This window comes from Fonsecaea pedrosoi, assembly GCF_000835455.1.
Source record: "Fonsecaea pedrosoi CBS 271.37 unplaced genomic scaffold supercont1.2, whole genome shotgun sequence".
NCBI lineage: Eukaryota > Fungi > Ascomycota > Eurotiomycetes > Chaetothyriales > Herpotrichiellaceae > Fonsecaea > Fonsecaea pedrosoi.
The window spans coordinates 139489-156020 of NW_013550614.1; the positions used below are offsets into that span (position 1 = coordinate 139489).

General features: G+C 46.4%; 4 protein-coding genes across 4 annotated transcripts; 1 reads left to right on the forward strand and 3 right to left on the reverse strand.

The window, feature by feature from the left end:
- Positions 1-9240: 9240 nt before the first annotated feature.
- Positions 9241-10972, reverse strand: Z517_02012 (uncharacterized protein; the record flags this gene model as incomplete). Its single annotated transcript, XM_013431123.1, has 4 exons — positions 9241-9437; positions 9508-9609; positions 9662-10822; positions 10876-10972. The coding sequence occupies 4 exons, from the start codon at positions 10970-10972 to the stop codon at positions 9241-9243; spliced, it is 1557 nt and encodes a 518-aa protein (XP_013286577.1).
- A 731-nt stretch (positions 10973-11703) lies between these two features.
- Z517_02013 (uncharacterized protein) lies at positions 11704-13818 on the forward strand (the record flags this gene model as incomplete). Its single annotated transcript, XM_013431124.1, has 1 exon — positions 11704-13818. The coding sequence occupies one exon, from the start codon at positions 11704-11706 to the stop codon at positions 13816-13818; it is 2115 nt and encodes a 704-aa protein (XP_013286578.1).
- A 184-nt stretch (positions 13819-14002) lies between these two features.
- On the reverse strand, positions 14003-15318 carry Z517_02014 (uncharacterized protein; the record flags this gene model as incomplete). The annotated part of the gene is made up of 4 exons (XM_013431125.1): positions 14003-14113; positions 14228-14629; positions 14709-14946; positions 15026-15318. The coding sequence occupies 4 exons, from the start codon at positions 15316-15318 to the stop codon at positions 14003-14005; spliced, it is 1044 nt and encodes a 347-aa protein (XP_013286579.1).
- Positions 15319-15888: 570 nt separating this feature from the next.
- Z517_02015 (uncharacterized protein) lies at positions 15889-16242 on the reverse strand (the record flags this gene model as incomplete). Its single annotated transcript, XM_013431126.1, has 1 exon — positions 15889-16242. The coding sequence occupies one exon, from the start codon at positions 16240-16242 to the stop codon at positions 15889-15891; it is 354 nt and encodes a 117-aa protein (XP_013286580.1).
- Positions 16243-16532: the final 290 nt, after the last annotated feature.

Here is a 16532-nt window from a genome sequence, read left to right on the forward strand (position 1 = left end):
AGACTATACTAATATATCGCTATATCATCTCTTTCCCCTTTAGGTAGTCACGTACGGTACGTAACCTAGCCTTATACCGCTAGGCTGCCATCCGGCAGACCTACCTCCGGGCGCCCCGCGCTCTAGGTTATATAAAGGCCGTTTCTAACACCATCTCCCCTCCTTCCTGTTCGTTATCCTTAACGTACTTAAGGTAGGCCGCGCCCCCCTTCGTTATCTCTCGTCCTTCTCCTTCCTTATTCCTCGTAGCTAACTATACAGTCCTTTCGTATAGCTAAACCTCGTCGATCTATAAAGCCGGTGAAAACTTAAAGTAAGCGTCGTATCGAACTCGCCGACTCTATTTCTACTAATTTAGAAAACATCGTAATGGTGGCCTATATCGAGTACGTTAACTACGGGGTTATTTATTACTATAACCGCGAATAGTCGTCTTCTTATACCGAATGTCTCCGAAAGCAGCGAAAATATAACGGTACTTTTTCGATGGAAGAATTTCGAAAAGTAGGGGAATAAAAGAAACAATTAGTTATAAAATTACGGGCGAAGCGAAAGGAAATCGCTCGCCTCCGCCGGTTAATTATAGAAGCCGAGGAAGGGGACGTATCCTTCTAGGGCGAGCTTAAGCGATTGGAGGAGGTTTTAAGTCGTATATTACGTCGTAAGATGTAGGCGTTAGGTGTTTTCGATAAGCTACCTAATTTCGAGGAGGTAGCTCTAGCTAAGCCTAACTTTACTTAGTCCGACGCCCCGAGCGTCGAATAGGTTGATTAGGAAGCTATATTATCTAGCGAGACTACTTAGGGTATTACCTTTAAGCTTCCTCTAGAGTTTCCTTCGTAAGGTAAGCTTCTAGTTCCTAACTATTCTCTAACTCGTTATATCCTAACTACTTAATTAAGTACTAGGGAGTGCTATACCTAACGCGCCTTTTAAGTACTCTTTCTACGTCGTACTCCTCCGTTATAACTTCTTCGTCTAAAGGTAGTAATTTAACTAGTTTAGCGTTCTTCGGTACTGATTTAAGTAATGAGATATAGAATATATCATAAATTCTTATATCCTTAGGAAGTTCTAGTCGATAGTTAACCTCTCCTATCTTTTCCTTAATTCTAAATAGTCCTAGCTTAACGTAGTCTAATTTCGCACTTAGCCGTTTTATCTTAATGTTTTTTCGTAAAAGGTAGACGGAGTCCCCCTCCTCTAGGGGCGGTCCCTCGACCCTTTTCTTATTTACGTATATTACTATTCTTTTTACGATAAATACTAGGGTCTCTCGTAATTTCTCGTGGATTTCTTTTATTATTTTAGCTTTTATTAGTACTCTCGGGTTCGAGCTCTCTTAGGTATTATCTTCTAGTCTTAGATGGAATCTATAGTTAGCGTAGAATAGACTTAGTCCTATTACTAACTTATAGTTATTAAAGTAGAATTAGGCGATCGATAGCATCGTAACCTAATTCGTTTATCCGTAGTCTACGTACATCCGTAGGTATTATTCTAGTGTCTAGTTCGTTCTCTCTATTTAACCGTCTATCTAGGGATGGAATAATGTAGATAGTTTATACTTCGTAACTAGTAGTCTTATTAGCTCTTTCTAAAACTTTAACGTAAAGAGCTTATCTCGGTCTATAATGATCTCTTTCGGTATACCGTAGTTTACGAATACGGTTCTTAAGAATTTATACGCGAAGTCTTCGGCCGTCGAGCTCTCTAAGTATAGTCTGAAGTAAGAGAACTTAGTAAGCCTATCGTATATTACTAGGATACTATTATAAGTTACGCCCGTAAGGGGCTCTTTAGACCTTAGTAGTTTCGTAATAAAGTTTATTATAACTAACGTCTACGTACCCTCTAGTACCTATAGTAGTTATAGTAATCCGTATAGTTTATATCTATTATGCTTATCCTATATATATACTTCGTAGTTCTATATGAATTCCTAGATATCTTTCCTTATACCTTTCTATAGTTCGTAATGTCGAGTAATAAGTTCGATTATCTTATCTATTCCTAGGTGTCCTATAAGTAGGTCGTTATAGTAGTATTCTATAACTACCTTCCTGTTTTCTTATATTTTCTAGGGCTATTCTAGTCCTACTGTATCCTTCGTCTAGATTTTCGTATCGTACCCGTTATTCGTATTATATAACGGCCCCCCTACTACGTAAGTAGGTTAAGCGTACGTAAGGTACTCTCCTTCTTATCGTAGTAGTGACGCGGGCGTTAGTTTAATATCTACTATATAATCCGTTCGTCGGCTTAGAGCGTCCGCTCTACCGTTCTCTTTCCCTTTTATATAGTAAATCTAGAAGTTATAAGTAGTAAGTATCTCTACCTATCTTACCTATCTTCGGTTAAGAACCTTAGTCGTATTTTAGTATAATAGGTTCTTATGATCTAAGTATATCTTAACCGTATATTTCGGTCCTTTAAGATATACCCTCCAGTACTTTAGTACTTCGACGATAGTAAGTAGTTCTTTATCGTATATATCGTAATTTAACTCTAGTACTATTATCTTTCTTAAAAAGTAAGCTACTAGTCTTGTCTTCTTATCTAGTCCTATCTATATTAGGACCGCGGCGATCGCGCCGTCTAATGTATCCGTCTTAAGGAGTATCTAGAGGTCTAGGTTAAAGATCGTAAGGATCGGAGCCTCCGTAAACGCCTTTTTTAGTTTCTATATTACCTCCCGGGCGCTATCTATTAGAGTAAAGGTCGCGACTCCTTTCTTTATTAGGTTCGTTAGGAGTACTGCGATTCGCGAATAGTTCCTAATGAACTTCCTTAAGTAATTTACGAATCCGAGGAACGCTTATAGTTCCTTTAGCGTTATTAGTTCTAGCTACTCTAATACGCTCTTAATCTTATCTAGATTAATCTATAGTCCGTCTTACGAGACGATATAACTAAGAAACTTTATACTTAGTTTATAAAACTAGTACTTTTCTAACTTAACCGGTAGTCGATACTCTTTTAGTGCTTCTAGTACCTTTATAACGTATTCTATATATAACTTATAATCTTTCGAGTAGATTAGAATATCGTCTAGGTATACGACGTAGAAGATGTCTAAGTATTTCCGTAAGGCATTATTAATTAGTACTTAGAACGTCGCTAGTACGTTAGTAAGCCTAAATAGCATTACGTAGTATTCGTATAGACCGTAGCGGGTCCTAAAGGCTATCTTCTATTCTTCACCTTCTTTTATACGTATACGGTAATACGCGTCTCTTATATCGATCGTTATAAAGTACTTCGCGCCTCTAAGCCTATCCTATAGCTTATTAATCCGTAGTAGCGGGTATACATTTTTAACGGTAATGTCGTTTAACTTCCGATAGTCTATATATAATCGGAGTTCTTTACCGTCCTTCTTAGGGATAAATAGGATCGGATAGCCTACTTCTAATTCTAAGGGTCTAATGTAGCCTTTTACTAGATTATCCTTAAGGTATTTACGTAAAGCCTTTTACTCTACTTCGGATAGTAAGTAAAGTAGTCCGAACGTAGGTCTTTTCCCTTCTTAGAGTCGTATTTTATAGTCCTACGGCTTATATTTAGGTAGTACCTCGAGTCCTACCTTCTTTTCGAAGACTTCCTTAAGTCCTTCGTATTCTAGCGGGTATACGAATGCTTCGGCCAGTATTTTCATAGGTCGTACCTAAATCTCCTTCTTTTCGAAGGGTTATACCGCCATTACCTCTCGATCTTAAGGTCTTTCTATATAGTCGTAGTTATCGAACCGTACCTAGACCTTTACTTAGTCGATAATAGGGTTATACCTTTTTAACTATAACATTCCGAGTATAATATTATATTTCGTCTCCGCGACGTTAAGGCTAATTTCTTTATAGTACTCGTCGATCGATAAGCGAATTCTTCTTAATTCGTATATGACATTAGATAGTACCTTTCCGGTGAATCCTAATAACTTATAGGACGTAGTCTTCTCGTATCTCTACTCCTTTAGCTTATTAACTACCCAGTAGCTAACGATATTACCGGTATATCCTGAGTCGATAAGGATATATACTTCTTAGTCTTCTAGGGTTCCGTATAGAATGATTGAATGCGAGTAAGTCGCTATAGCCATTCTATATAGTTCCTCTAGTTAGTCCCTTACTGCGCTTTCTCTACGGGCCCTCTTCCGCTCGCGCCTTAGTAGAGCTATTCTTCCTTAGGCGGCCTACTCCTCGGGCCGTCCCTATCCTAGTTTTTTAGCTAGTGTAGGTAGTCTATCCTCCCGTTCCGTAGGTCGGATACCTTATAGTTCCAGTCTCTATATCGTTCTACCGATGTTTAATATACTTCTCTAGCTTCTTTAATTGACATCCCTAGAGCTTCTAGTTATAGATAGTCTAGGTGTCGTTCGTGATAGTAGGGTATGTTCCTTAACGGGCACCTTATTACTTCATTATAGGCGAAGTTACCTCTAATTAATACCCCTTCTAGTGTCTCGTCCATATATAGTACGGGGACGCCTCGTTCTCTATAGATACGGAATACCTCTAGGACCCTATCGTCGTTTAGTCCTAGTATTCTAGCTCGTTCGTATCGTTCCCTAAGGATTCGTCTTTCTTCTAGAATTCTCATTATAAGTCTGACTATTTCTTAGAGTACCTCGTCTCGTTATTCTTCAGTTCCTCCTGCTCCGAGATCTCGTACTCTTTATACGATCCGAATCGCTTCTTCGTACAGCTATTCGAGTATTATAAGCGTATTTAGGTGTTCGTCGTCTCCTTCCTATTCGTTTAGGTTAAATCGGCCTATTATGTTGATTTTAGGTTCTACTTAACTTTCTTCGATCTTATGTAGGTATTACGTTTCTAGGTTTCCCCCCTAATGTAAATGAATATAGCCCTCTTCTCCCGCTTGATTTCTAGGGCATTCCGGGTTTTTATATAGGATAATCGAAAAGATCCTTTCCCTTAGCTTTAGTTCTTCTGTCGGTTCGTATACCGTATAATAGTATAGGAATATAGTTCCTTTTAGATATATAGGGTCTACGCATTTTTTATCGCTCTAATACTTTATTTTTATATAGATGCGGTTTAGCGTGATGGCGAGGATTACCGTACTCTAGTAGTCCACTAATTCTCCTGTATAAACTACGTTCGCCTCGGGTTTAGTCTCTGACCTTTTCGCCTATTTATTCTTTTAAGGTTCTACTTAATTTACCTACTTTTTCGGGGACTTACATTCCCTCGTATAGTATCTAGACTTCCCGTAATTATAGTAGTTCCCTTAATTCTTTAGTCTACTGGTCTTTTTATTTTACTTCGTATCCTTATTCTAGGCCGTTCCTCGTTTCTTCTAGGCCTAGTCGAGATCTATTAGTATTAGTCCGTAGTATAGTTACCTCTATTTCTTAGTATTAGACCTTTATCCTCTTACTACGAACCCTCGTCGGTAGTTATCGTAGCGTTTATATTCTTAGTAATCGTTATCGACCTGGATTACCCTATCGATCTAGTCCTCGATTTTCTCGCCTTTATACGTCCTCATTTCCCATTTAATCGCTGGCTTAAGGCCTTCGCGAAAAATAGGGATCGATATACCATTACCCTACCTAAGTACTACGTTTAGGGTTCGGAACTTAGTTATATAGTCTTAAACCGAGCCCGTTTAGCGTAGGTTCATAATTTATCGTTCCGCTTCTTTCTCTTCATCCCTTACCCCGAATACCTTCCTAACCTTCGTCTTAAATCCTTAAAAGGTTCGAAATAACGTAATAGTCTCGTCTTCTCTATTACTAGGCTGGTTTTCCATATAGTCTTTAATGAACGGGCGGAGCTAGGCCTCGGCTCCTCCTTCGAAATAGCTTCCTATAAAGAGGATCTTTTATATGTTACTTAGGAAGTCTCCTAGGTTCATTAATAGATATATATCTATATAGTAGATGAAAGGTGTGAGTTTCTCCTACGCTCCATTGAAGGGCTTAGGTGGGTTCCCGATCTTACCCTTAGGCACTAACTCTACCGTAGTGGGGGTCGCCGATGCTACCTCTACCGTAGTAGTGTCCGATGGCGTTAGTCTTAGTATACTAGGTCCCGCCATCGTATCGTCTAGAGATAAGCGTAATACTTATCGTATAAGGAGTTCGTCGGTTAGGGATGTAGGTCTTGTATGTCTTCCGTGACTACTTATAGGGGTCGTTCCTCGTACCGTTTAGAGGTAGCTAAAGTGTTAGAGCTACTTCCTATATAGCTTAACGGGGTTAGGCTTCCTCAGTTACAGTTCCTTTATTACATAAGCTGGGTCGAGAGTACGTAAGATATAAGTAGTCGAGTGACTTCAGAATAGTATAGTAAAGTAGATGTCATAAGTTAGCTACGAGAGAGTGTAACTATGAAAGGGGAATAAGCGTAGCTATATACTTATAAGGTATATCCCGAATAGGCAACTAGGGATAATATATTGATATATTAGTATAGACTATACTAATATATCGCTATATCATCTCTTTCCCCTTTAGGTAGTCACGTACGGTACGTGACCTAGCCTTATACCGCTAGGCTGCCATCCGGTAGACCTACCTCCGGGCGCCCCGCGCTCTAGGTCATATGAAGGCCGTTTCTAACAGTCTTCCTCTACCTAGTAATGTAGGTAGTCTATCCTACGAGGACAGCGAGGAACTACTTTAGAACCTATAGCTATAGACTACCTACTAGGACTAGGTAGGAGGAACGTAAAGATTAAGAGGAACTAGTTCTATTAGTAGAAATCGAGGGTTAGGCGTAAGTATAACTATCGTAGATGGCGAGGTTAATCAGTATATAAACTTAATATTATTAGGCTAGGTCGTTTCCTATAGAAACCTCGTTTATAGTAAAATTAGGTAAGTAAAAGCTTACCTAGGAAATAGCTTAGACCTCGCGCTATAGTCTACTACTTAATCGATCGCTCTAAATATACTATTTTCTACCTTTTAGCGACGTTATAATAACTTTACTTAGCGCCGTTTCGAGGCCGTTACTTTATAAGTAATCCTATAATCGCCGGCGGTACTACCTATTACGCTAGTAACGCGGTATCCTATTCGAGTAATAATAATAATAATAATAATAGAGGTCTTAAGGCTTAAGACTAAGGTCGCTAGTGACTACTATAGAAGGCTCTTCTAGCTATAATTCCTCGTTTACGAAGATCTTAAGGTTCTTCTTAATCTTTACGACGAATCTACTACGGATTTCTATACGTTCCTAGCCTAAATCTACGATTATTCGAAGGTCTAAGAAACCCTAGCTCTCGCCCTATAGAATACCCTTAATCTCGCCGAATTCGGCCGTATAGTTAGGATAGCGCCTACCGAGCTAGTTAAGGTAGATAGCTACGTTATTATCGTTATCGCTAGGCCGGAAAGGTAGGCTAGATTACTCTTCGCGCTCGGATCTCGCTATAGTAGCCGCGGTACCTTTACTACCCTAGAAAAACTAGATGTAAACGCCGCTACTACTAGTAACGATTTACGCGCTATTCGAGGTCGCCTTACCGGCCTTCTTATTTATATAGTTAGCCTTATCTTTTATAAGTCTTAAAAGTAACGATCCTAGTATCTCTTTAGCTATTACGGTACGATTTCGGATCGATTTAAACTATAAGCTAATCGATGAAGTATCTAGGCGGAGGTAGCCCTCTTCTATAGGTAGGTAGGTTCTACCGTAATTAGGACATCGATCGCTCGAGTATATCTACCTAGCGGCTAACTCGTAGACCTAGATATCGCCGGTAGCGACGTTTAGTAGTTCCTCCGCCGCGATCGACTAGCGCTAACGCTAAGTAGCGCTTAGTCTCGTTCGCTCCTTATTACGCTAACGCCTAGCCTATGTTAAGTCCTATAGCTATAGTAGCGTAACTAGCCTAGCCTCGAACTTAATAGTTAGAGTAATCTAGATAGTGTACTTCTATCGCCGCGGTTCCTATAAGGTCTTCTACTATTACCTCGCGAACTTCTCGAAATCTCTATCGTCTTTATAGGTAAATTAGAATAGCCTCTTATTCGAAATTATAAGGACTAGTTTACTATTAAGGATAGGAGGTATTAGATAAAATTAGTTAGGTAGAAACTTCGCTTCTAGGCGTCGTTAGTAGGCGTAAGTAAGAAGGTCGATATTAAATAGCTCTATTCTATCGTCCTCTATAGAGAGTTCTAAGGACCTTCCTATTATTATAGAGATAGCGATTTTAAACGTAACTTTACTTATTTCGAAGGGTTCCATCGCTGGAGAGTCTATTTATCTTATTCCTAAGGTCCTTTTATAGCGTTTATATTGTTCTATAGCCTCTAATTAATGAGAGGGCGGAGGAATAGATCTATCTATACTACTACTTCGAGGCCGCTTCGCCTAGCTACTAGCGCCGATTATCGAGTTATTCTAGCTATCTAGATCGTCCGATAGGTCTAAACTATCGTCTTCATTAAGGATTTAAGACGTAAATAGCTATTACGAGTTCTACGAAGTGTAGAATCGCTATATAGCGCTTTCCTTAAGCGCCGCGCGAGCGATCGATCTCGCCTCGTTAGGTGTAAGTCTACCGAATATAGGTATAGATTCGCGCGCCGCCGCGGCCCTCGTAGCGCTAGGAATAGGCGATCGCGCCTAGGTTGAGTCGCGCGAGTTGTTGAACGTTAGCCTAATGCGCTAACTAGGTCTCTTAGGGTTTTCTATCGTACTAGGACTAACGGAAATGATAGTTATAGACCTAGGTAGTACTGGAGTGGCCTCTACTAGCTCCCGAGAGGTCGGAGATAGTGGCCTTAAGGGCGTTAGCGTTACTATAGGCCGATTTACTCTCGTTGGCGCGGCTGAGGCGCGTACTTCTAGGAGGCGGCGAGAAGGTGTCGGTTTACGGCGAGGTCGCGTAGACATACTAATATACTCTTATGTACTATAGGATAGTTATTTACTATGTAAATTATGCTGTTCTAAAGTGCGTAGACCTACACCGCCATATGCGTATATGGCGGTGTAACTCTTGTTATGCCCTCGGCAAAACTGCCAATTTTTTGGATTTTTGCTCGCCACTGTAGTGTTGTGATTAGTCAGAGGGTCAGACTAGCAGTTCCACGACGTTGTCGAAAAACCAGACACGGGAAAAACAGTGGGGGCAAAAGACGAGACTATCGAAAACCGCGACAGTTGGAGAGCAAGAATCTGATTAAAACTGGGCGCTCCCTATAGGCGCCTCTGCAGAGTCATGGACTAGCTACTTGTAAATTCGGGATGTTGCGGTTCAGACCCTCTCCTCATGAACGATGGCGCCACTCTTGCTCACTTCGTCCAGCTCCTTGACGGCGATTTCGCGCGCCCGCTCTGACGACACGCACTGGTACGTCTTGAATTGACTGCGCGGGACCTTGTTGATGAACATCTCGTCGATCTCCTCCAGCGACCGGCCCTTGGTCTCTGGGATTAAGAGGAAGAAAAACACTGGTAAAATCCCCAAAGTTAGCCGCAGATCTTAGATACCCTTACTAAAGGATTGTTGGAGAATACCCACCGAATGCCACGGCGTTGGAGCCGGCCCAGATGTAGCCGTATTTCGCGCCCCAGTTCAGGTTGTTCGCGTTCAGGAAATACGGTGTGCAGTACGAGATCAGCCCTGCGAATTCAGGGTCAGCCAGTTCAGTCGAATTACAGCGCGCAAAACTCACAGTTGAAGAAGTAGTTGATCCCAGTGCCGAGACCGACGCTGAAGACTCGCAGGCGGGAGCTGACAAGTTCACCGGCAATCGGCCAGGTGATGGTGCCGGTGAAGCCGTTGTAGAAGAAGCTGAACATGAGGGCGAAGCCCACAAGCGCTTGACCGGCGCTCTTTCCATGGCCGGCAAGGCTCAACAGACCGATAACCAGCATGCAAATACAGCAACCGGCAGCGCCGATTAGAAGCATGGAGCGGCGACCGAAGACTTTGTGCATGAGAAACATACCACACATGGCACCGATCAGTCCGAGGCAGTTCTGCAGAATGGTAGCTTGGAATGGCTTGTCGATGCCTGCCATCTGGTAGAAGAAAGTGCTGTACGAGATTGTGAACCAGACGCCAGACGCCGCGTGCGATGCGATGGCTCCTGCTGCCAAGATGGTTCGTCGGCGATCGGTTCCCTTGAACATGTCCAGCACCGATGCTGACGACGCCAGCTCCTTTTCCTGCTCAATACCTCTCTGCATCTCGATGAATTCCTCGTTGATGAGCTCGGGCTTGAGCGATCTCCCCCGAAGCCGCTCCAATGCTCTACGAGCTTCTTCTGGTCTATTGTGCATGAGAAGCCATCGGGGCGACTCGGGCACGAAAAACATGAAGATACTGAGCAGGAATGGGATTGCGAACAACGAAGCCAGCGGAATCTGGTATGCCAGTCTGCTGTGCAAGTTTTTGCTGTAGTTGTCGGCCACGGCTCCGAGGATGCTCCCCAGGTTCACCCAGAAACCGAAGAAGGAGGCTAGGATGGCTCGATGCTGTGGAGGGGCGTATTCGACACACGCAACATTCGAGAACAGGATGAACCACCCATTTCCCAATCCGAGGAGAATTCTTCCGGCATAGAGACCTGCAAGACTGTTCGCTCCGACCTGGACACCACATGCCACCATCGATATGAGGGACGCGATCCAGATGGCTGGTTTGCGACCAAATCTATGCGCAAAGGGGCCGCCCAGGAGCACCGCGACGATGGTGCCGACATTGAGGAAGCTTGAAATCAGCTGTTGAGGCTTGGTGTTGATATTCCATCCCGATTTGACCTTGGGGTCCTTGTAGCCGAAGACTTCGAGGAAGCCGATCATGGCCTGGAATCCGGCAACTGCAGCGGTATCTGCATGGAGTTCAGCTTCGTGTACCAACATCACATCCAAGTAAAGCTCTCACCAAAGCCATATTGACAGTTTGCCATGCTGACCGCACAGCAGATGAGGAGACATTTCCAGTTGTCGATGAGACGGTTGTTTCGTCCTTCGCTAATCATCTTGACTTGTGGGATAACAGTCCTCGTGTTGTGACAGGGCAGTATGCAAGATGTGATACATGGGAACGACGCTCCATTTGATGATTATATTGATCGTTCCGTCTGGGGCTCCTGAATCCGGGGCAAGATCGGCCGTCCAGGGGCAGAATCCCAGCCGCTTGAATTCCGGAGAGCCTGGTCCGGAATGTGGCCGGTAGCTCCAACATGGACAACAAGACTATTATTGCTGGCACTGGGTCAATGGGTCAAGCGCCCGCATGACAAGCAAAAGCTTTCTCGCTTGACCAGTCTTGCCAGAGCTTTTTACATCTTGTCATGCGATCTACCGAGCGAGCGGAGGGAGTCTCGCCAGTGGGGCTTCTCAACATGCATACTCGTGCAAAGTAGGTAGGGTTATTCCAAGTAGATGCCTCCAACTCGCATGGCTCAGGATCATATCCTACAAGAGCCTCGTTGGAACCCGATTTCCCGTCCCATGTGGGTTCTGGATTTGTGGCATTGAAGTTTTCGGCAGTTGGCCCGGTGTGGCATGCATCACAAAACCACTTCAACGGCGCTGGTTCTTTGTAATTAGTATACACAGGGACAAGTCGGCGCCACAACTGCCACTTGTCTTGTGACTCGAAGGCGAGGCGTTGATATTTCAGGTGTACACAGTTGTCGCCGGGCCAAAACTCTGGTTGCTGAAGTCACCAAATTTCTACGCTGCCGAGAACGATCTCGAAAGTGCAATGGAGCAACAACAGACCAGTCGGCGGCCGATGACTGCCTGCCAGAAAATACTGGTCCATCATGCGCTCGGCCTTGGGACTCCGTACGTGGAACCAGGGACCGTGATCCGCATCGCTCCAGATTGGTTTCTGGCGTCCGAAGTTGCTTGGTTTGGCATGAACAAAAACTACGAGCGCATGGGACGTCCTGGCATTCGGCGCAGAGACAGGTTCTGGCTGGCAGGGGACCATGTCGTGGATCCACGAGTGAATCATCGGGCGTACGAGAAGTCTCTGATCGAGGCGTGCGACCAGATTGCTAAGGAAATGGACCTGGGAGACAACTACGCTGGGCACAACACCACCATCATGCATACAGAGTATTATCGTTCTCGGTGTCAGCCTGGTATGCTGGTTATTGGCGCCGACTCTCACACGTCTTCAGCTGGTGCGCTAGGGAGCCTTGCAATTGGCGTGGGCGCAACCGATATGATTCTGCAACTTGTCACTGGCGAGACATATCTCGAGGTCCCAGACATTGTCCGAATCAACTTCATCAACCGACCACCTCTTGGGACCAGCGGCAAGGACGTTATACTCGGGGTGATGCGAAAACTGCGCAGAAATACCGTTGCAGCTGGCCGGCTCGTTGAGTATACCGGAGAAGGACTTCAGTACCTGTCATGCGACGCCAGATTCGCCATCGCGAACATGACGACCGAGTTCGGCGGAATTGGCGCCTGTGTTGTTCCCGACGGAGTCACCATGCAGTACATCCAACGTCGAAGAGATCCACGACATAAATCGGACAGCCTCTATTTCCGGCCAGACGACGATGCGCAGTACACCGAAACATATGATGTGGACCTATCCGAACTGGAGCACTTCATTGCGCTGTACCCTTCTCCAGACAATGTCGTGCCCGTCTCAGAAGCAACGGCACAGCTCCAAAACCTGCAAGGTGTCTTCATAGGAGCCTGCACCACGACGGAAGAAGAGCTGATTCTGGCTGCGTTGGTGTTAAAGGAGGCGATGTCTCAAGGCTGGAAACCAGAGGCGCAGGGACTACGACGTGTCACTCCCGGGTCCAATTCCATCATCAATCGCCTCAAGGAACTCAGCCTTCTCGAGGTGTACGAACAGGCCGGGTTCGAGATCGGGGCGCCTGGATGCAGCTACTGCGTGGGCATGGGAGTCGACAAGGCCGGGAAGGGGGAGGTGTGGCTGTCATCTCAGAATAGAAATTACCGGGATCGCATGGGCCCCGGGTCCATCGCCAACATCACCTCTGCGGCGACAGTGGCCGTCTCTAGCTTTTCCATGTCACTGCAGAATCCCTCGGAGATCCTTGCTAAGATTGACATGGCCGAGTTTGACGCCATGAGGAGATACGGTGCACAGGAGGCACGAGAGTCACCACGATACGTCGAGCCGGAACTCCTTGCTGCCGCACCAACGCTAACCAAGGGCGACGCAGAGGTATCCCCACCATCTGCAGAAGAAAAGCCGGCGCCCTCGCTTCCCGAGTCGATTCGAGGGAAAGTGCAGCGATTCGGAGACAATGTTGACACAGACAGCATCATCCCGACCGACAAGTGCCATTCCCACCTCACCCAAGAAGAAGTCGCCCGTGGCGCATTCTGCTACACTCGACCAGAGTTCTATGATCGCGCACAGGCAGGGGCCTCGATCGTGGTCGCCGAGAAGAGTTTCGGCTGCGGCTCTTCGCGCGAACAGGCGCCCAAGGCCCTGAAGTGGGCGGGCATCCAGGCCGTGATCGCCAAGTCGTACGCCTTCATCTACCAGCGCAATCAAGTCAACAACGGCCTGATGGGGATCAAGCTACTGGACGAGGACTTTTACCGACTCGCCCAGGAAGGGGAAGAGGTCGCGATCGATGTCAAGAACCGCAAGATCTACTGTCAGGGCCGGACGTGGGACTTTCGACTGGATCGCATTCAGGAACAACTCCTCGCCGAGGGTGGGTTGATCAGCACGTACGAGAGGTACGGACCCGGGTTGTTCTCAAAGCTGCAGAGTCTGGATCAGAAGACGAGCAGAAGGTCTTTACAAGACGGTCCCGATGCTGGGTTTGTTGAGGAATCATCAGCCAAAGCCACGTCTTTGGAATGGTGAGACGGGTCGCTTAGGGCCTATACATATTAGGCCATCACATCAAGACCTGAAAAGAAGGATGACCACGGAAACAGAGAGACACGCAGGATCGCGAATCAATTCATATGCAAATTCTTCTTATTACAACTCTACCAAAGGCTTTAACCGTGGAAGGGGTTTTGGGGGTAATTCCCATCTGGACCAGCTAAGATGGATAGTACTCGAGCCCATATTCGCTGGATCCTTCGAGTGTGTGGATTGGCTTGCCGGCCTTTTTCAAGCGCTCCAGTTCCTGTCGTTTCATTTCCTCTTGCATCTGCAATTGAGCGCGCAGGCAGTCAGCACCGCTGAACTTGGAGCGGCCGACCAGAAGAGAGCCAGTAGACTTGACGGTCTCTGAGGTGTGTCCTCGGAGAGAAAGAAAACGTACCTTTATCCTCCCGCCCGCACTGGGAAGTAACTCCCTCGGCGCCGTAATTTTCCACTCGGGCAAACCCTCCGGCCGACCCAGGTCCTTGAGTGTCTTGGCCTCGACGAGGCTATACTTGCCGTCGGGCCTGTTGTAATTGAAGGGCTCCTTGAGGGCGACGGGCGGGTTCGTGATGATGCGGACGTTTCGAAGCAGGTTGCGCGACGCCGAGTGGAGCATGAACGGGTGGAGGAAGTAGACGTCGCCGACCTTGCCGGTGGCTTCGTGGAAGGACTCGTCGCGGCAGAGGCTGGGGTCCTGGACCCACGAGTTCCACAGCTTTCGGCGGTCCGGATTCGACTTGGGGATCTCGGGGGATCCTCGAGGCGCGAGATACGGCGTGGCGCCCTGGGGCATCGAGTACTGCCGAGTGGTGGTGAGGGACTGTACTCATATGTGTATGTGTATACGCAAAAGCGACCTCTGGTGAGAAGGAACGTACCAATCTCTCCGCCACCAACTTTATTCCGTCCGTACAGATGACGGTGCCGCCTCCCTTGGGCTTGATCTCGGTCAACAAGGGAATCACTAACAGTGCTTGCTCGGGCGAGTCGAGGAAGTGGGTGAACCAGTCGCCATCGCAGTGCCAGTTGTCGAGGGACCTCATGTCCAGCGGGTCTGATTCCTTGTACTCGGGTTTTCCCAGGTTGGGGATGAAGCCGTCTTTCCAGAATTTGCACCTGCATCGCCGATAGATGAGTACCATTGACCTGAAGGAATGTATATATCTACGTATGTATCCATATGTCCATTACATACCATTCAGCCACTCGATCCTCCCCTCCCACCAACTCACACATGGCCGCGTACGCCTTGGGCGCGTGTTCCTTGATCGAGACGACCGTGTGGCCAGGCATGTTCAGCTTCTCCGTCGGCCATGTCGACTTGTCGTCCGGCGAGGCGCCGAGTCTCGTCCAGATGGAGCTGGTCCATTTCTCAGCGAACTCGGGGGAGAAGCAGTTTTCGATCTTGATGAAACCGTGGTCCATCCAATGCCACTTCTGGTCCTCGGTTAAGGAGAAGTCGGTCCATTCGCTGATCTTTCCTGGCATTTTTAGGGAGAGTTAACTTTTTTTCACACGGGTTGATACTGCTTAGCTAGCCTTGTTGGCCTCGTCGGCGAGGATCGGCCATGGCAGATATAGATGGTATTTGTACTTGTAGTCGCACTTGTGTCCCCGTAGACGCCAGATGCTGGACACTGGACACTGGACGCCCTGCGATTGCGACTCCGACGTATGGGAAAAGCCTGTGGCCGTCATCCCCGGGAATTAGCCTAATTGACAAGTAGGTAAAAGGAAGACGACGAATGAATTGCCATTGTCTCTCTCAGAATGTTCCCAGTCGGCCTTCCTCCGTGCCCTTTGAGCCTTTATGATCTCTTTTGGCCGGTCATGCCCATATTGCCGCGGGGGATTGAGTTATCCGAAAACAACAGGTTTCTTTGACGCATGGGTAGCGAAGAAGATAGACTAGCAACCTGCCAAACGCCGCATTTGTCCTCCCCAGTTATCTATCGTGAGACCCGGTTTCATGGTTTCCTGGTATTTGACTCCATCCAACTGGTTACCTCCACCCTCGACCGTATATATCCGTGTAACCAAAACCCCCTACACCTCACCTCATGACTTCCCTTCCTCAGCAGCACTGTTGGCTGAACCACTCTCAACCTTTTCAATATTTTCCCGCCGGAGTTGATTCCGCTTGCCCAAGATGCGCAGGGTGCGTTCGCGCTCTAGCTCGGTCATCTGAGCCCAATTGTCGATGCGCGAGAGGGTGCCGTCTGAATTGATGACCAGCGGCCCAAGGGCGTCCAGCTTGAAGGTTTGGGTTACCTCTCCATCTGCATTAATTGATGTTGACGCGTCCTGGGGAGCTGGGAGCGCGAGCGGAGTTGATTCAGATGTTTTTGTGGTGTCGTCCTTGTCGTTTGCTGGTCGTTGAGTCTCTGGATTTTGTGACTGATTTGCAGACATGATTTGAGTATGTTTTTTTTTTTTTTTGGAGGGTTTGTCCTGGGTAGATCGATCGATGCTCACTGACAGTTGCTGTTTACTTGTCTCGCATTGGATGTGGAGGAATGATTTTATCTCTACACGTTGTCGACGAATAAACCATTGTATAAATAATTATGCCTTGACAATGCCAATCCTACTTCTTGACCCTCGCTGTCGCTCGTCGCGCCTGGTAGAAACTTCCAGGGGCTCCGCTCCGCTCCACACCAGCCACTTTTCGAACATTCTCCAACTTTTGCTTTGCAACACCA